Source organism: Pseudorca crassidens, chromosome 6, assembly GCF_039906515.1.
Source record: "Pseudorca crassidens isolate mPseCra1 chromosome 6, mPseCra1.hap1, whole genome shotgun sequence".
Taxonomy (NCBI): Eukaryota; Metazoa; Chordata; class Mammalia; order Artiodactyla; family Delphinidae; genus Pseudorca; species Pseudorca crassidens.
The window spans coordinates 61421565-61442115 of NC_090301.1; the positions used below are offsets into that span (position 1 = coordinate 61421565).

At 38.5% G+C, this 20551-nt stretch overlaps 1 protein-coding gene across 7 annotated transcripts in view; it reads right to left on the reverse strand.

The window, feature by feature from the left end:
• The window catches only part of ERICH2 (glutamate rich 2), a 48683-nt gene that overhangs the window by 12271 nt on the left and 15861 nt on the right, over window positions 1-20551 (reverse strand). Inside the window, exons 1-4 of one of the 7 annotated variants that reach the window (XM_067741577.1) lie at window positions 17888-18219; window positions 7332-7362; window positions 7075-7123; window positions 6810-6846 (exon numbers count right to left, since the gene is read on the reverse strand). In XM_067741577.1, coding sequence (XP_067597678.1) covers window positions 6810-6825 — 16 coding nt within the window. In that variant the 5' untranslated portion in view covers window positions 6826-6846; window positions 7075-7123; window positions 7332-7362; window positions 17888-18219. Of the gene's footprint in view, window positions 1-6792; window positions 6847-7074; window positions 7124-7331; window positions 7363-17887; window positions 18220-20551 lie in introns of those variants that run through there. The other 6 variants (XM_067741579.1, XM_067741576.1, XM_067741578.1 and 3 more) reach the window with 6 other exon arrangements.

Sequence of the window (20551 nt, forward strand, 5' to 3'; positions counted from 1 at the left end):
ACCTATACTATTTACTTCATTTTTTTTAAATTTACTTTTTTAACTTAGAAATTTTGCCAGATCATAAATATTATCATCCACAAAACTGATGGAGGTACTAATAAAAGTAAGATATAATAATCACAGCAAATATTATACGCCATTACTCTTCTGAATACTACATATATTAACTCATTTAATTCTCTCACCATCTCAATGAGGTGTGTCCTATTTTTATCCCATTCATAGATGAAACTGAGAGACAGACAGGTTAAATAACTTGCCCAACTTCACACCACTAATTAAGGTAGATCTGGGAGTCATTTTGGCTCTGGAGTCCATATTCTTAACCAGGTCTTATATTATTTTTTTCTAATACACATTAAAATATACTACTATTAAAGTAATTTAAAAAAAATTTACCCTCTGTTTCCTAAAATTATCTCTTTGGGAAACACTACTGAGTTTGCCCAGTTTTTTGGCTCTACAGATGAATTTCAGTTTCAACCTTAACTTGTGCTACATCATCCCCTTCTTGTAAGACTTTGAGTGTCTGGGAAGTCTTGAGGTGTCTTCTTTGATGGGAGTGTGGCCATGAGCTACTCTAAATAATGTAGAAACACTGGTGTTAGAAAGAAGAAAATGAGGAAATCTAGGAAAGGTTGAGAGAAGACAATGTTAAGAAAAAGCAGGCCAAAAAAAGAAAAAGCTGGGAAAACTCCTCACTCTAAGCAAAAGGTACTATCTATCCTCAAAAGGGATAACAAGTCCTTCCAAGAGTGGGATGCCTGGGCTATTCAGTCTATCTACCTGTTTCCTTTACAGTCTCCGTCGGCTCATAACCACTCTAATCTTCCAGTGTGTACCCAGCCTGTTCACCGACTCATCACACTGGTGTCATCAGGGATGGTCATAATAGGGAATTAAGAACTTTATGTGATGTCACAGGAACTCATTCAATTCACAAACACTGAGTATCATGAGAGAGGTTTCCTGATCCCTAGATCTAAGATAGTTCTCCCTCCTCCAGGTGCCATTTATTTATATATGGCTGTCTTATTTGTGTTTATTATTAGTGTTTAATAGTTGGCTATCTATGTGAACTCCATAAGGGCAAGGATCTTGGCCATTTGCTAACTATTATATCCACAGCTTCTAAACAAGTGCCTGGCACTCAGTAAACCATTGTTGAATAGGCGGAACTTGTTCATGCTTTCACAGGTATTTCAATTCATTCTAAAATTGAATACCCTATCATTATCATTTTATGTAATGTATACCCATGGATCCCACCTGACTGCGTATCAGAATCATCCGGTACCTGAGTCTGAAAAATTACTGATTCCCACAACCCGCTCCAGACCTACGAGTTGTCAACATCCTAAAGGTCCTAGAGAAGGAGGGCTGAATTAGAAGCTACAGTTACTCAAATAAAACAAATATTATTACCTGTGCTTTCTTTTAAGAAGGAAGATGACCATATCTTAGACTGTAGATTTGTTTCTATATCTTTATTTTCAATAGTCTTTGGAGATACTCACTCTAAATTCTTTAAAGAAACTTTACTTTCAATATTTTTTGAAGAGACTTCCTTACTAAATGTTAAAGTAGATAGTGAAAAAACACTTTTCTAGGTCACAATTCTGTTTAAGGTTCTATATGGGTTCATACACACATTTAATATAAACACACAATATAATACACCAACAATAAATAGCTAAAATGCAATATCTTCTTTGTGGAAAAGCATTAAAAATAAGTTTTACTAATGATTAAAATTCTATTTCTATTGGGCATTTGTCATTGTGTAATGATTCTTAGAATCTTTTCAGAGTTAACATAGAGTATATAAGCAATCCATTACCTGAATGTTCCTGGCATATCATTGTGATATGATGGAATAAAACTATTTAAGGAATACTAGCCTTCAGGTTTTTTTTTTTCAAGTTTGTAAGTCAGTTCTTACCGTTGCTAAATGCTATGCTTGGGACTTCCCTGGTGGCACAGTGGTTAAGAATCCGCCTGCCAATGCAGGGAACAAGGGTTCGATCCCTCATCTGAAAAGATCCTACATGCTGTGGAGTAACTAAGCCCATGCACCACAACTACTGAGCCCGTGTGCCACAACTACTGAAGCCCGCGTGTCTAGAGCCCGTGCTCCGCAACGAGAAGCCACTGCAATGAGAAGCCTGCGCACCACAACGAAGAGTAGACCCCCTTGTCACAATTAGAGAAAGCCCACATGCAGCAACGAAGACCCAACGTAGCCATAAATAAATAAATTTAAATTAAAAAAAATAAATGCTATGCTTATGGAGTCCAACACTAATATTAACCCCTGGTCATAATACAAAGTAGCCTGCTTTTTCATTAAATGGCTGAGATAAAAATGGGTTAATTTTCTCTTTTAGCCTTCAAGCCTGATACCTCTTGTCAACAGATAACACACTGAGACAGACGAGTCTTGTGTGGTGCACTCTGTTTACAAAGACAGGCACCCATGCTGGTGGAAAAATAACCCCAATTTCGTTTTTTGTATCTCCTTTAATGTGATTCTTTTAATATGTCTCCTTTACTGAGTTTAAAAAATTCAACTTTTAGTTTTCATGGAAAGATATAAAAAGATGTAAAGTGTTATTATTTTTTCCCCTAAGTTATAGTAGCTCTGTTTTATCCCTATCGAAATGTGAATCTAGAACATTAGTAGTAAAGTTAGTGATTTGTACAGTGCTTTAGCAAGTATGCTGAACAGCTTGTTATATTCTTAATACTATGGGAGGGAATGGAATCTTCACTTCCCCAGTATATGCTGCTAAAGCAAAACCCCACTCTGTTGATGAAAAATACAAAGCAAAGATGATTTACATTTCTACCTCTGCCCTCCTTGATTTTCTAATTGTGAAAGAGAGCATCCAAGAAGAAACCCTACACATGAAAAGTTGAGAAGTCACTTAAGTATCCAGTTTCTAGCATGGTTAGAGTCCTATTATGCCAAAGGTCACCACAAGTAATTACTAGAATTCATACGCTCTAATATCTAATCTAGATAAAAGGAGGACTTCACTGCCTTTTCCCAGCCACGAATTACAGTATTTCATTGAATCTAAGATACCATTTTTTTCTTCCTCTTTTTTTTTTAATATTGAACTATAGTTGATTTACAATGTTGTGTTAGTTTCAGGTGTACAGCAAAGTGATTCAGATACATATATATACACACACATATATATATGTATCTTTTTCAGATTCTTTTCCTTTATAGGTTATTATAAGATATTGAATATAGTTCCCTGTGCTATACAGTAGGACCTTGTTGTTTATCTATTTTATATATAGTAGTGTGTATCTGTTAATTCCATATTCCTAATTTATCCCTCCCCACTTTTCCCCTTTGGTGACCATAAATTTGTCTTCTAGGTTTGTGAGTCTGTCTCTGTTTTGTAAATAAGTTTATTTGTATTATTTTTTAGATTCCACATATAAGTGATGTCATATAATATTTGTCTTTCTATGTCTGACTTACTTCACTTATTATGATAATCTCTAGGTCCATCCAAAGATATCACCTATTTATTATAAGACATTTGTCACCTATTTATTATAAGACATACTGACATATTATATTACACATTATAAGACATAAGACATTAAGAAAGAAAAAGTATTGTCAAGTAGAGATGTTAAAATATGTATGCTTCAGAATCTATGAAATATGGTACTTATATATTCACTAAGTTATATCACTAAAGAAGGGAATTTAGCTAGTCTAGTTCTGGATATTTGAATAATTTGAAATGCCTTTAATAATCTTAATGTCCTAACATGGAGGAAGCCAACATACTCAATGACCTGAAGATAAATAGGATATTACTATTTGAGAAGCAGTGAACATGCCATAAAAATACATATGAGAAGTGACCAAATCATCATTTTAACAGTAAAATGTGAATTCCTTTTCTGCTCACTTTCTGATATAAAGTCTATCTTGTATACAGTCTCAAAGAAGCAGAGGACCAAACTCCAACCTGCTCTTCAACTATCATCTGTTGACTTCATTTGAGAAAGTGACATTACTTATGATACCAATGCTTCTAACCATTTAACAAAAATAGATAACCAGCATACTCTAAAATATATTTTCTTTAAATACAATTACAATTGAGGAAAAATTCAAATTTTTACTTTGGAAGATGGGAAGTATTTACTTTAGTATCTACTAAGGTTAGAGAGTTAGTCAAGTTAGATATCCCACTGGAACATATTTACACCAGAGGGTGGATAACCTAGGTTTTAGAATTAATTAGTATGTTAAGCACACTAGGCATATTTATGAAATGTCCCCAGATTTCTATTGGAATTAATAATTTTTTAAAGTTTATATTTTAAACTTTGTTTTAAAATGATTTACATTTATCAAACATGAGGGACTTCCCTGGCAGTCCAGTGGTTAAGACTCCGCACTTCCACTGCAGGGGACAAGGGTTTGATCCCTGACCCCTCATGCCGCGAGGTGCGGTCAAAACAAAAACAAAAACAAAAACCCAAAAAAACCATGAGCCTAAAAACAAAATTAATTAAAACTTACTTTTCTGAGACTGTCTTCGCTACATTTAGAGAGACTTGTGTTGGTGAGGTATAAAGTTTGCTTGCCAATGTTGGTCTGCATCTAAAGAGGCATTTACTTAAAGTGTAAAAATGGGAGTAAAAAATAATGTGTCATACATTTTAGAAAAGATAAAATATACGATTATGGAATAACCGATAGATGCAATTTTTTCAAACTCCAAGAGTTGAGTGCTGTGGGTTTGCTTTACCCATTTTCCCCTCACATCTTTATGTGTACTTGAAAGCCTGACGAAAAACCAACAGATCAAAGGTCCAAGATCTATAACACTTTGTCCAGCATTAAAGACATACTTTACTTTTACTGCTGAAAACAGTTTGTTAATTAAGTGCCATTTTTTGGGTAGACAAAAATCTTTGACAGAGAGGATCCATGAGGAAAAACGGAAATGAATTATTTGGGCTTTGTGTACAGAGAAGTTTGAAACTCCTGGTTTATAAAGTTCACACACTCCTTGTGGCTCTGATTAGAATGAAGAATCAATCAGCAGATTAAAGCAAAGAACTGGTGGGAAAAGAAAATTTCTAGTTTTCCCTAATCCAACCTGGATAGAACCTTTTGGGAAATTCCCCTTGCCTGTCAGACTATGGAGCCAGAAGCAGGGTGGAGAGTGGAATGTAAAGCTATACTGAGAAAATCCATCAACTCTGTAGGTCAGTCACACTGTTCCTCAAGTAAAGGTCCCCCATGATTTTCTGTTTTCCTACTTGATCTTTTTTTTTTCCAGGACTGGCTCTGTTTACCTTCACCTCTGGGTGGAGTACCTGAGGTAACAAAGCCATGCACCTGTGAAGCTTACTGGCTACCTACCTATCCCTCTGTCCCTCACTCCAAACAACAACCAAACCAAACCCAAACCTAAACTCTTCTCTGCAAGTGAAGGGAACATGATCATACTGCCCTTGCAAAAAGCAGTTTGATAAACAGATGCAATTATTAATGAGATCAAGAGAACAGGCCATCACTCTGCTTTTCTATTTCGGCCCAGACTGCATTTGATTTACCCCTGGGTTTTAACTACCTCAGGATGTGGGTTACCCCTTGCTCCAGTTCCACACTGCTTATCACAGCCTATGAACATTGGGGTTCATAGACATGATAGAATGTATTTTCACTAATGACTACTAACTCCCATTAGTATTACTGAAAGTTATATCCTATTTCCCTCAAAGACTACTAAAATTTTCTTAGATTTTTAATTTAAAGATATTCAACCATGTAATAGGATATATAATATATAATTACATCCAGATTAATATACTTAATGGGGCATTTAGTTTTTTCTGGTTGTCTATAACATTTAATCTGAAATAAGCACAGAGTCTGTCATTGATCTGTAATACATTACCTTCTCTTTAGTATAAAAATACATCTTTAATATATAATTTACAACAAAAGTCAAGGTGGACCCTAATTTTAATTTTTAGCTTTGACAGTATGAAAATTGAAATATATGTTGCATAAGGTATAATTTTTCCCAGCCAATAATATTCAGAATAATTCAAAATAGTATCAATTTGAATAGAATCCCACTAGAATGGCACCTGCCAATTTATCAATAATTGATCCCCATGAATGTGTTTTACAATCAACTTTCAAAGTGTAATTTTTCATGGAATAAATAATTGAATTTTTTTTAAGGGGAGAGGAGATGATCGTATCAGGAAGGGCTCTGATGAATTATCAGAATCAGTGCCTTGAACAAAGCAGGTACTTAATATTTAGCTACCAAATTGAAACTGGACTATGATTCTTTTTTTAATATCAATCTCTTCAACTAGATAGGGTGATTATTTTCCTAATTTAGTAGTAATGGTTCTTCTCATAGTAAACAAAGAATCTGTTTGATTTTAAGGTAAGTATTCCTTTAAAATGATATTCTCAAAGAAGAGAGCAAGTATCAAAGTGAAACAGGAATGAGCGATGAAAGTTATATAAGTAAAATACAGAATACTTGCTGTTTAAGCATTTAAAAAGTAGGTTTGAATATTATCTATACCCCTACATTTTTATCAAAATTCAGTTTTCATTTTAAATGTCCTCTTATCTAAGTAACAATTGCTTTGACTGAAGCAAAAGCTAAGTGCTAATCCATGCATTTCTGGACTTTCAAATTTAATTGGGTGACAAATGATTGCATTATCTAGTTCTAATTGCTTAAAAGGCATGTGATAGATCAGATGCACAACCAGAGACGTCTTCTTACTCTGACATTGCTCCATTTGGTTCAATCATCACTTTTTCTGAAAGAAAAGAAAAAAAATCAACCCAGTATTTTATCAGTAGTGATGTGCTTAATAGAAATTCCTGACTGGCAAATATTTAGGCATTGTTTGAGTGACAGACAGTATAATAAAGGATTTAATTGCTAAGTCTTTCAACCACACTCAACTATTCCTGTAGACTATCTTCTTAATATTTAGGACAAAAGGGTGGTCAAACATATTCTTTTTAAGTAATAAATCATTTACCCTTTGGATCAAACACTAGCAATTGGCCATTCTGTCCTTATTTTGGTGCCTAAAAGAGAAGCAGAAATAAAAACTAGCATTATCAGTATTATTTTAGTTTGAGGTATTTGAAATAATTTATTCATAACCTTTATATGAACATTTCTATTATCTAGACTAAAATGTAATTTTATACTAAAGCCAATTGTTCCAAAACTATATAAACTGATGGTAAAATAGGACTAAAGCGTTCTAAAAACTATTTTATATACTATTACCTTTACAGCTTCTGTCTTGTCTAGATGATTCCTTCAAGAAACCAAAATATTTACTTCTTTAAACACTTGTATAAATTTAGAATATAAATAAAATAGAATGCAGAACTCGGTCTGTCAGCAGGGTAGTAAGCATGTATTTTGATTTTGTTTTTAGTATCATTACTTTCATCCTAAGTGAAAAACATCATTCTTCTGGTTTATGAAATGAGATTTTAAAAAAGCCTAGAGAAATTAATGCTTCCCCTTTTCCCCGTTCACCTTGGAGTTTACGTAAAAAGAGCTACTGGAAAAAATTTTGCATGTTAGAAAAGTGATGTATTAAATTAGCCTCTAATTCTCTGTTACCTTTTTGGGTTTATGTAACTTGGACCCTAGATCTGGATCCAAATACAATACAGCAGGTTGAGGTGCCCCTTTCCTACTGAGCTGACCCCCAGAAACCATAAGTTCAGTGTGGCGTATGTTTACAACACTGCTTTTCCCTCCCACTTTAACAAAGTAAAACAACACATAAACCAAACTACCTGCCACATTCCAGTTTATCCGTGTTATTAAAAACACGTTTACGGAGTATATATTAGCCAGAACTAGAAGTTTTTCCATGATATTTCAAGATAGTATTTTTAATAAAATATTATTTCAACAAATGCATTTAGAAATTAACATTTTTCTCCAAAGATGCATTTAAAAATATAATTCTTACCTTATAAGTTCCCTTATGAGTTTATTAATACTTACAATGTTTTCTCTTTGAATGTGTCCCTTTTTAAAGTTAGTCTATATAGACTTATTTTCCTATAACTTAGCCCTTTATATACCTGGATAAATTTCATTCTAATTGTAAAGAGAAAAATCAATTTTTAAGGGTTTTTTTTTAATATATGAGAGATGCCACACTTAAATTTTTCATAAGCAATAATTCACTTGCCTCTCCTCCCCTAACACTTGTCCCCATATCACAAGCCAGGCTTTAAAAATTATAAGTAGTAATACCTAGGGATTTCTGGAATATAAAATTCAGGACCAAAACTGTAGACAATAAAAGAGAAGCTTCATTTATTTGCATTAAGTTTTTCTCTTTTTAAATGTGTCTCCCTCACACTGATTTGCACTCTGGAATAAAGCAGTAGTGCACAAACTTTTGCCTTAGGCTTTGTTTTCTGGGGAACCCTGATCAAGCCAGACATTATATATGTATTAATTTGATTATCCCTCTGAGAAGCTCACAGAGAGCTAAAGTCCATCAGAAAAACAAGGCATCTTTTTGGGAAAAACAGTTGTAGAAGACCAAACTCTAGGATAAATAAAAGATTTTACTCCTGATTCTCTACAGCAGTGGAGCTCAGAAGCCCAAACAATGCAATAATGAACCAAATAAGATCTTAACAGAAGAAATCTAAGATGGCCTCTCCTGAGAGGTACTTACATACCACAGATGCCCACATTCTGTGGGTACCCGTATGTCTGGGTCTCCCCTTTATATTTAGAGATTTCCTTTCCGTTCTAGCTCTAGGGTCTTTATGGATTGCTACATTCTACCCTTTACCTGGATGAAACATCAGTGCATAAAATTCTCCTCCCATTTTTACCTAGTAAAGAAAAACCTAGGATGAGCAGATCCCAGCCCTTGATGGAAACCCAGTCTCTGCTAGGTCTAGCTTTATCATTACCTAGCTTTATCATTACCTACCTCCTTTCATAATCTCCTTTCATAAAATTGAATTCTTTGGGAGGCAGTACGGAGTAATACTCAAGAGCTGGGGCTCTTCAGAAATAAACCCACACACCTAAGGTAAATTAATCTACGACAAAGAAGGCAAGAATATATTATGGAGAAAAGACAGTCTCTTCAGCAAGTGGTGTTGGGAAAGCTGGAGAGCTGCATGTGAATCAATGACACTAGAACACTTCCTCACACCATATACAAAAAGAAACTCAAACTGGTTTAAAGACCTAAATTTAAGACATGACACCAAAAACTCCTGAAAGAGAACATAGGCAAAATATTCTCGGACATAAGTCATAGCAGTGTTTTCTAAGGTCAGTCTCCCAAGGCAAAAGAAATAAAAGCAAAAATAAACAAATGGGACCTAATCAAACTTAAAAGCTTTTGCACAGCGAAGGAAATCATAAACAAAACAAAAAGACAACCTACAGAATGGGAGAAAATATTTGCAAACAATGCAACCAACAAGGGATTAATTTCCAAAATATACGACAGTTTGTACAACTCAATATTCAAAAAAACCAAACAACCTGGGAATTCCCTGGTAGTCCAGTGGTTAGGACTCTGCACTCTCACTGCCGAGGGCCTGGTTCAATCCCTGGTTGGGGAACTAAGATCCCCCAATCTGTGAGGCATGGCCCCAAAACAAAAACAAATAAACAACCCAATCCAAAAATAGGCAGAAGACCTAAATAGACATTTCTCCAAAGAAGACATACAGATGGCCAACGGGCACATGAAAAGATGCTCAGCATCGCTAATTATTAGAGAAATGCAAATCAAAACCACAATGAGGTATCACCTCACACTGGTCAGAATGGCTATCATGGAAAAAGTCTACAAATAATAAATGCTGGAGAGGGTGTGGAGAAAAGGGAACTCTCCTACACTGTTGGTGGGAAGGTAAGTTGGTGCAGGCACTATGGAGAACAGTATGGAGGTTCCTTAAAAAAACTATAAATAGAACTACCATATGATCCAGTTAATCCCACTCCTGGGCATATACCCTGAGAAAACTCTAATTCAAAAAAGCTACATGCACCTCAATGTTCATAGAAGCACTATTTACAACAACCAAGACATGGAAACAGCCTAAATGTCCATAAACAGATGAATGGATAAAAAAGATGTGGTATATATATATAATATATATATGTATATTTACATATAATATATATATAACATAAATATATAATATTCCATCATATATATATGATGGGATACTATTACTCAGCCATAAAAAAGAATGAAATAATGCCATTTGAAGCAACATGGATGGACCTAGAGATAATCATACTAAGTCAGTCAGAGAAAGACAAACATCATATGATATCACTTATATGTGGAATCTAAAAACATGATATAAATGAACTCATTTACAAAACAGAAACAGACTCACAGATACAGAAAACAAATTTATGGTTATCAAAGGGGAAAGTAGGAAAAGGAATAAATTAGGAGTTTGGGATTAGCAGATACAAACTACTATATATAAAATAGAAAAACAATAAGATCCTACTCTAGAGCATAGGGAACTACATTCAATAACTTGTAATAAGCCATAATGGAAAAGAATATGAAAAAGAATACATATATGTATGTATGTGCATATACATATATATACACATATATATATTTGAATCACTTTGCTGTACACCAGAAACTAAAACAACATTGTAAATCAACTATATTTCAATTTAAAAAAAAAAGAAAAGAGCTGTGCTCTTGAGTAAAGACACTGGGTTCACATCCCAGTTCTGCCACTTCCCATGTAAGCTTGGGTAAGTTAATTTCTGTAGGCCTCAGTCCCTCTGTCTGTAAATCAGGGATCACAATGGTACCAACTTCATTGGATCATTATAAGGATTAAATAGGATGATCTGGGTAAAGAGTTTAGCACAGTGCCCGGCACATAGGAGGGACATGGTAGAAACAACTTGATGTTTTATCCAAACGAAAAACTGGGACGTTGCCCTATGGGGCTGATTAAGATTGCTTAGGGAAACAAAAAGGAGGCTTTACTGCAATTGAGACAAGCAAACTAGCTCTAAGGACCTTTAATTAATTAATTAATCACATAAGCCCTAAAGTAATGATACTTGCTTAGAAAGATCACTGACTCCAGGGAAAAAGGAGAGTAATTGAGAACACAGGTACAGTTAAAGCAGAGACTGATAATTGGTCAGAAATAGGTATGGCCATTGCACAACTATGTATTTTTCAAATGAGTATTAATAGCAAAAAAATCTCTCTGAAAGGAAATGTTTTCATAAAAGAAACTGATAATATTGGTTGACTGGGGAGGAAATAGAGATAGCTGCAGGACTGGGGTGGGAGGGAGTTTTTTTACTTTACATCCATTGTACCTCTTGAACTTCAAATAAAATAAATGTATTATCTATTTAAAAAATACGATGTAAAATTTGCAATATCGTTTGTATCCACCTCTTTGTTTATCCACCTCTTACAGGCATGTGAGCTGTTATGTTGGCCTTGTGCTACTTCAATTCTCTTCTCCACCCAGTGGTACCTGTTCAAATTGGAGTCATGGTTTCCAGAAAGAACAGTATGTAAGTGCACACCTTGTAGATTCATAACTACTGATTATGGTTAATGTTAACATCACAATATTCATTTAATCAGCACTTCGACTCTCTACCAAATACACCCTCTGCCTTTTGGAACATGGGCAGACTCTCCTGATGTCTTTCAACAATCCGGGTGGTAATAGGAACAACACAGTTAGGTAACTCCTAACTTTCATGTAGTATTCAATGTCTATTTAAAACAAACGTTTGATGAGCACCTAGTATGTATCAGATATGTCTGTGATAAGCTCTGGGGATACAAGAGAAGCTCAGAATTTTACAGGGGAAACAAAGTACTAACTTCCTATATATATGGAACAGACCAAGCTTCAAAGTAATATACTAAATGCTTCCCTCTAGGGGCTCCAATGTAATTTTCCATACTGCCCAAACAGGATCAGTCAAATCCCTTCTTTTTTTTTTTTTTTTTTTTTTTTCCGGTACGCGGGCCTCTCACTGTTGTGGCCTCTCCCATTGCAGAGCACAGGCTCTGGACGCGCAGGCTCAGTGGCCATGGCTCACGGGCCTAGCCGCTCCACGGCATGTGGGATCTTCCAGGACCGGGGCACGAACCCCTGTCCCCTGCATCGGCAGCCAGACTCTCAACCACTGCGCCACCAGGGAAGTCCCTCAAATCCCTTCTTTTTTGAGCTCATGGACTGAAGATACCCAAGGAGAGTCAGAAGGCATTGGAGGCAGAATTGGAAAGATAGAGGGAGAGAGTCCAGTCAACAGAACTATCCCTGAACAACCTTCAAGTTCCAGAATCCAGTTCTGAGGCCTATTCTCTGGGTTTGCTATATCCCGCCACGTATTGTAATTTCTACAAATATCCCTAGAATAAGGTATTGTCTGCCTATAGCTCATCCCCCCTTATGTGGTTGACAGATCCATCCCCCTTGAACACAAGAGCAGTGCTGTCCTAGCACAGACCCATCATGGTAATTCATAAGCTAACACAATGACTGAACCAAGGATTGAGCCTGTGATCCAAGCTAAGTTCACCACACCTTTTTCTGAGGCTTTTCCAAGTGGAACTGTCACAAAGGTAAGAGAATATGAGAGTAGAGCTTTCAACTGCTACGGTTCTAGGTTTCAGGAAGAAAGTGGCCTGAGTGAAGCAGAATATACAAGAGAATCAGATATGAGAGATGAAGAGATGAGGTAGAGAGAAGGACAGGGACGGAGGAGGGGTGGAGTGTGTGTGGGGGGCAGAGACAGACAGACACAGACACATTCCTGATGGTATTTGAGTTCCTGTTTCCAGATCAACCTCTGTCTTTACCATGGGCCAACTGATTTCTCTTTTTGCCAAAACAAGCTGGAGTTTTGTCATCTGAAACCAAGACACCTTGACGAATACAGCTCCTACTCCTTGAAACCAAAAGAAGCTAACATACCTGCTGTCACGTAATAAGAGCTACAACACTAGAATTAACATAGACCATGGGAGCACAGAGTGAGAAGTGATCAGTTCTACCTGCAATGCGGCAACAATGAGTCAGGCTTCACAGTGAAGGTGGCATTTATTTAACCAAGTCAAGATCAAGTCAGTAGATGGGAAGAGTACTCCTGCCATGTGTTAGAGAATGGCAGAGGATGTAGCCTCTCCTGGTGGTAAGTCATTCCACCACTCTGTAGTTATCTGTCTACATATTGCTTATGTGCATCTCCTTGATAGATTCTTTTCCTTTACCTGCTTCTTGTATGTGGGATCAAATTTTAAAAGTTATTGTCATGTGCTAAATATTTTAACCAGTAGGCAATGGAGAGCAAACCAGGCTCTGAATAACAATCATATGATTAGATCTATCTTAGAAAAGAAATTCTGTGGAGGGTAAACCCGAGAGAGAATGGGAGTTGGAGAGACCAGTTAAGAGGCTATTACAACAGCCCAGAGCAGGGGTTGGCAAACTATCACCTATGGGCCAAATATGACTCTCTGCCTACCCTTATAAATGAAACTTATGGGAACACAGGCATGCTCATTTGTTTGTACATTGTCATGGGAACTTTCAAGCTACAGTGGCAGACTTGAAAAGTTTCGACAAAGACTGTATGACCTGCAAAGCCTAAAATACTTATTATTTGGCCCTTTACAGAAAAAGTCTGTCAAACTCTAGTCTAGGGAAAAATGATGATGCACAAAGCCAGGAAGGTACACTTGGAACAAAAAGAGAGGTGAAACTGAGACTCAGTGGACATAGAAGGGAGAACAAAAGAGTTTGATGTTTCCAGCTTGGATGACCAGGATAAGGACCAGAAGAGGAGCACACTCTGGGGGATAATGAGTTTGTTTTCAGAAATTCTGAGTTGAAGGTGCCTGGAGGTCAACTGAAATCAAGTGTTCTATTGAAAAGAGAGTTAGAACTCAAGAGAAAAGACGATGTATGGGATAACTGTGAGAAAGTGGGGATGGATGGCATGACCTATGTAGAAGAAGAAAAGGCCAAGCATAGAATCCTGGTAGAGGAAAAGAATCCGTTAAGGAAATGCACATATACAATATGTGCATTTCCTTGCACAGAGAGGTGGAATGAATGCACCACCAGGCCAGAAGTTTCTGGAGAGCAGAAACTGGCTGTTACCCATGAGTGTGGGTGCTACACCACTTTAAAGGTACTCAGATATTCACTGATTGAATAAAACCATTGGAATGATATAAAGTAATTTAATTGGCTTTAGAATGCTCATATAATTTTTTAAAAAGGCCCATAGAATTGGGGAGGATAATTCTAAGAAAAGAGCTATGGAAAAGCAGATATAGATTTATTTTAAGAAAAAAAGTACTGAAAGACTTACATAGAAAGATAGGTAGTATTAATCAGAAGATGAGTGTATTTAGATATTAGATAAGTATAAAAATGTACATGACAAAATGATTTGAAAAGGCATAATTATGTGATTACATGTTTGAAAAATTCTGTATATTATGTAAATAAAAATGTACTTTGGGGTTCAGGTCACAGCAGGGTGGGGGGTCATCATGGACTCCTTTCTAAAAGAAAGGTCTTGCTTCTTAGCTTCTTAGCTGTGTGAGCCTGGACTCTTGGTTGCAAGTTACAGAAACCATGCTCAAGGTAGCTCAGGCACAAAACGGGATGCCCTGGCTCATAGAATCCATGAGTTGAATACCCAAGCTGCGTGGAAGTCAGGACACAGTGGCTACAGCTGTGTTCAAGGAGAGGGTGGGGCTTAGGTGGGGACAGGGCTTAGGTGGGGGCTTTCCCTTGTTCACCTCCGCTTCTCCCCACCTGGGTCTCATTCTTCTCTCTCATTGCAGACAGATTTTCCATAAGTAATGCAAAACATGGCTCCCAGCAATTCTTAAGTTTTATGTGATAGGGTTCTAGCTTTTAAGGAAAAATTGCCTCTCTCAAAAACCAAAACCCCAGGGAAGAGGGGTTAGTTAGTTCAGCTAGTTTTTTTTGGCTACAAAGAACAGATAAATTCAAGCCATTAAAAAAAAAACAAAAAACTCTAGTACCTAATCCACTCCATGTCACACAAACTGGTGCTCAATAAATATCTGTTAAATGAATGGAACAGGAAGGAAGGCAACAAGAAAGCAAAGGGAAAAGTACACATTAAACTAGAGTTTTGCTGTCCAACATGGTAGCCACACGCCATGTGTGGCAATTGAGCACTTGAAACATGATTAGTTCAATTTGAGATATGCACACCAGATTATAAAGACTTGGTACCAAAAAAGAATGTAAAACATCTCATATCCCCACTCTTCAGGTAAGTGTTCACTAACCAGCACCCAATAGGGCCAAATAGGTTTTATTTGGATTCTATAAAGCTTCAGAAAACTGATTTATAAAATGAGTTACCAATATTTAAAATTCAGATTTCACAAAATTCTCATTTTAGGTTTCTCTTATAACACTGAAAGATATATTGTTTCATCCCACATGTGCAATTATTTTATCCTTTTGTGCTATTTGTTTTTATAAGCTACTTTTTATTCTAATAGGCAAAGAATGATTTAATAAGTAGGCAGCTACATGCTCAGGCCCTGAAACTGTGGTGAGGAGAGACAGAGATGATTAAGCACCACCCTCCATCCTGGAGGAGCTTAGTGGGGAAACATAATAGGACAGGCAGAGGGCAATATTTCATTGTATAGTCTCAAATGTGTATAAAATGGTTTCAGTGATCATCTATCAGTTACATTCATAATTAAAAATACTATCTGTAAATTTTATATATTTCCTTTACAGCAGAATATAGTGCAAGGAGCTCAGACTCTGGAGTCTGACTGCCTATGTTCAAATCCCAGCAAACTGTGTGATCTTGAGCAAGTTCCTTAATCCCTCTATGATTCACTTTCCTAAAGTGTAAAATGAGAATAAAAATACTGATAGGGACAGAGTGATTAAATAGTTAATCCCCCAGGGGACTGCAAGTAAAGAAAAAAGTATGCGAGACCCCTGTAAGTTAATGATCACTCAAGAAGGCAGGTTTGCTTAACAACAAAACCACGCGACAGAAGCCTGAGACAAGCCCCAAGACAATAAAACAATAGTGGAATGAGACCCACATCCTGCCCAGTGACCTCAGTAAGTTAATGATTCTTAGGACACACTCTTCTGCGTGCATAAAAAACAAACATATAAGGAAAAGGTGACATTATACTGAAACTTGAGATGATTTACCATATTTTAGTATATGTTACCACCTTTTTGCTCATTTCCATTGCACCATGAGAGTCTCAGTTTGACCATGCAGGGATAAGAAAACCCCCCCACCCAACATGGAGGAGGAACTGATGATGGAAGCATAATGTCTACTCAAGAATGAGGAAGAAGAGGGGCTCCCCCTTCCCCACTTTTCCTTTGATTACAAAACTGTAGCTCACTTAGTTCTGGGCACAGCACCCTCTCGCCTGCCCTCCTGTAAGCCTCACGGGCGTCCTGTTCTAATAAATCACTTCTTATCTATCACTTTGCCTCTCGCTAAATTCTTTCTTCATGGAGACAAAGCACCAGAGCTCCTTGGAGCCCCCCCAAACGCCACCTAGTGGTTTCAATACTACCTGCCTTACAGAGTTACTGTGAGGGTTAATATAAATGGCTAATAATAAATAACAGTAGCACCTATCTCCTACTACAATGATAATCACTCCAACTCTTCCTATTACTATTGTTATTATTACCTACAGCCTAGCAAGGACAGTGCGGAAGCTGAACTCTGACTAAGGAAGTCCGTTCTAAGTGCATAATTGGGCCTGGCTTGGGCAATGAAGGGGGAGAAAACATTGAAGACTGAGCTCAAATGGTGGTGCTGAATGCGTGTGGTGGTGAGGTAGGAAGCTCTGGAATTCTGGAGTGGTGCAGTGGAATCCTACAAAAGGTGTTGGATTCAGCTTGGGTAAACTCTTAACACTTAAAGAGCAGTGTGCTATTGTTTTCCTGAGATTTAAAAAAACAAAACTTCAACTAGAAAAAAAAAATTTAACAAGGTGGACTTGGTGATCATTGTACTTGGTTTTTAGGAGAATAAAACAAATCAAAAGACATTTTCAGTGTCTTTTTCAGATTTATTTTTAAAAAGCAACTTCCAGGGTCTCTTGGGGGTCATAACAGATTCCTCCAATTCACCTATGCCCTCTGGGAAGTCAGACGATAAATTTATAGTGATGCTATGTGTTAACTAAAATGCTATAGGGGCACTGTGTAGAGTAGTTTGAGTAGTCAAAAGACCCCAGGATCTTGATTTTAGAAATCTCAAGTCAATTTCGTTATCTCACAGAAGGCTGAGACTAGACCTTAGAAGTGATCCGCTGTCCAAGCCCCTCATTTTACAGAAGATAAAAACAAGGCCCGGGGAGGTTAAATGATTTGTTCAAATTCCACAGAAATTTTTTATGGCAAGTCGACTAGGGAGTAATGACGTGTTAACTACAGCCAGCTGAGTGCTCGCTCCTATTGGCCATTAAGAAGTTTCAAAAAAACAAAGTAAGAAAAGAAAAGGGGGTGGTGGTGCCTGCGGACAGAGGGAAGTAGCCGGAAGCCCTTGGATGGAAGAACGTGGCTATTTTCATTGTTTTTTTTGGGGGGGGGTGGAGGAGTTGGCGCGTGCGACTCGGCAGCTCAGAGAATGGTGGTGTAGACACGTCTGTCAAAACTGCCCAGTTATCACACCCACCCAGACACAAATATCCCTTTCTCAGTGCCCGACTGTAGCCAGAGGAGGAAGCCAGTTACGAGCTGCAGCTCCGGCCGCGCGGAACCTACCTCCTCGCGCGCTGCCTCGGCTGCGTTGGGGCGCCAGAGCCTGAACCTGGAGTAGGCAGAGAAGTTTGCGAGCTCAGGCGCCGGGCTTGGGGGAGTCCGAGGTGAGGACTGGGTCAGGCTGCTCTCCGGGATGATGAGGGCGACCGTGGTCGAATAAGCGCCTGTTACTCGCCTGTGGCCCTCTCACGCCGACCAGCTTTGAAGGGTTGACACAGAAAGCTAGCCCAGCTCCTGGTCGGCTTGGTGTTGGGAGCTAGGAGCCATAGACGCCGCGTCGCCATGGAGACGAGACTGCGCGCGCCGGGAGACTAGGAAGCTGCGTAGGGGCGAGGGGGAAGGGGCGGGGCGAGCCTGGGGTAGGGTTGAGGGGGCGGGGCAGGGCTGAGGGGCGGGGCAGGGCGGGGGCGGAGCATGATCCGGGAGTCTAGGAAGGTACGCCCCCAGTGACCCGTGGCCAGTAGAGGTCGGCGGTTGGATTCCTACCGTGCAGAGAATTGACTGCATGCACCGTCGGACACACTCACTTGAGAGTCCGCATGTGCACCAGTTACTCTGAAAAGGGCAGAATGGAGGGGGATTGGAATTTCGTTGTCCATACCTGATCTTATTCATGGCGGGGAGACGGGAAAAGGCAGGGCGGATTCGTTGGTGTTTTAAACCTAACTTATGGAGTAAAAGATGTCTTGAGTTGGGAGAGAGGGTTGTCCGTGGATGTGGATGAACCCTGCAGGACTTGTTCCCCCAACCTTAGGTCGCTCTGAAAAGATTATGGGTTTCCTGGAGGGCTCTGGACGTGTTTCCCCACAGATCAGATTCAAATGATTAGAACCAGGGACCCTCCCCTCCCACTAGCGGGGGATATGAAATTGACATTGGCCAATGGAAGGTTTTACTGCTTAAATAAGTGGTTTGGTCACAGAAGAGGGTGGAGAGCATTTCTATTAGAAAATTCTAATTGTCCCTCAAGCTTGGCTTCTAGAAAGGAATTGGTTTTCTCCACTTTGGATGCAGGGAGTCACCAGGGTCGATTTGTTGCTAGGCACCGTGCTTTGAAGGAAGCCCACTTTCTGGAATCAAATCTGGATGCGAATTTCACTAAATAGCTATATGAGGTATTATCGCTCTTTAACCTCTTAGGTGCCCTCTGGGAATATGAACTTTGGTAGATGGTTGTCAGACTCAAATGACATAAAGTATATAAAGTTCTGACATATAGAGATGCTTAAAAAATGGTGAATTTTATAATTATATTTTAATAAAATGGAACCAGGTGGACCATTTCAGGAACCACGGGTATACGGAGATTCTGTTATTTTAAAATTCTCCTGGGATTTCCCTGGTGGCACAGTGGTTAAAGAATCTGCCTGCCAGGGCAGGGGACACGGGTTTGATCCCTGGTCCGGCAACGGAGCAACTGGGCCCCTGCGCCAAAACTGCTGAGCCCGCGCACCTACAGCCGGAGCTCCGCAACAAGAGAAGCCACCGCAATGAGAGGCCCGTGCACCGCAACAAAGAGTAGCCCCCTCTTGCGGCAACTAGAGAAAGCCTGAGCGCAGCAGCGAAGACCCAACGCAGCCAAAAATAAATAAATTAAAAAAAAATTCTCTTAATCATCTGTTCCCATTCACTCTAAATCTCCTTGGAGCCCTGGATGGTAGGAAAGAGGCAAAGGGAAAAAGCCAGAATGGAAGTTTCAGCATAGATGTTTTTTTAGAGCGCTCAGTGAAATCCTTGACAAATACATCCCTAGCTTGATAAGGACATAGCAAACTACTACCTCCTCTGTTATAGGAACACCCTTATATCTTAAGTTTGACTGAAGACTTTTTGTTCAATAAAGGCCAAGGAAAATTCATTATATTTCTTGATCAATACCTTTTAAAACATTCGTTTTGATGAATTTGCTTACTGTTGATAAATGGGTAATGTCTGACAATTCCCATTGTCCTGCTCCAAGGAAATGTAAGAAACCCCAAATCTAACTGATTAAACTTCCTCTTCACCCCTCTTTCCTGCAACAGAAGAGCTCAAGCCCATTTGTAGAATGTAGTGATTTCATTATTTATTTATTTATTTATTTTTGGCTGCATTGGGTCTTCGTTGCTGTGCGTGGGCTTTCTCTAGTTGTGGTGAGCAGGGTCTACTCTTCGTTGTGGTATGCGGGCTTCTCATTGCGGTGGCTTCTCTTGTTGCGGAGCATGGGCTCTAGAGCACAGGCTCAGTAGTTGTGGTGCACGGGCTTAGTTGCTCCGCGGCATGTGGGATCTTCCTGGACCAGGGCTCGAACCCGTGTCCCCTGCATTGGAAGGCGAATTCTTAACCACTGCGCCACCAGGGAAGCCCTCATTATTTATTTATTGTTCCTGAAAGAAGGGACAAAAATGGTTTAATGACCTTGGAGAATAAAAATATTTTCTCCACATGGAGAAGTGGTTAAAGAGATATGGTTTCCATTTTGGGCCAGGGTCTTCAAGTGCAAAGTGGGGATGATAAGACTACTTGTTCAGAACATGAACTGAGAGAAAATAAGCCCCTGACACAGAGCCTGGCACATGACAATTGATCAATAATGCTTAGCTATTATGATTACTTTTACTATAATATTATGTATGTGAATAAAAGTCTCTGCATCCAGGGTAGCTGTCAGGATTAAACATCATTAGG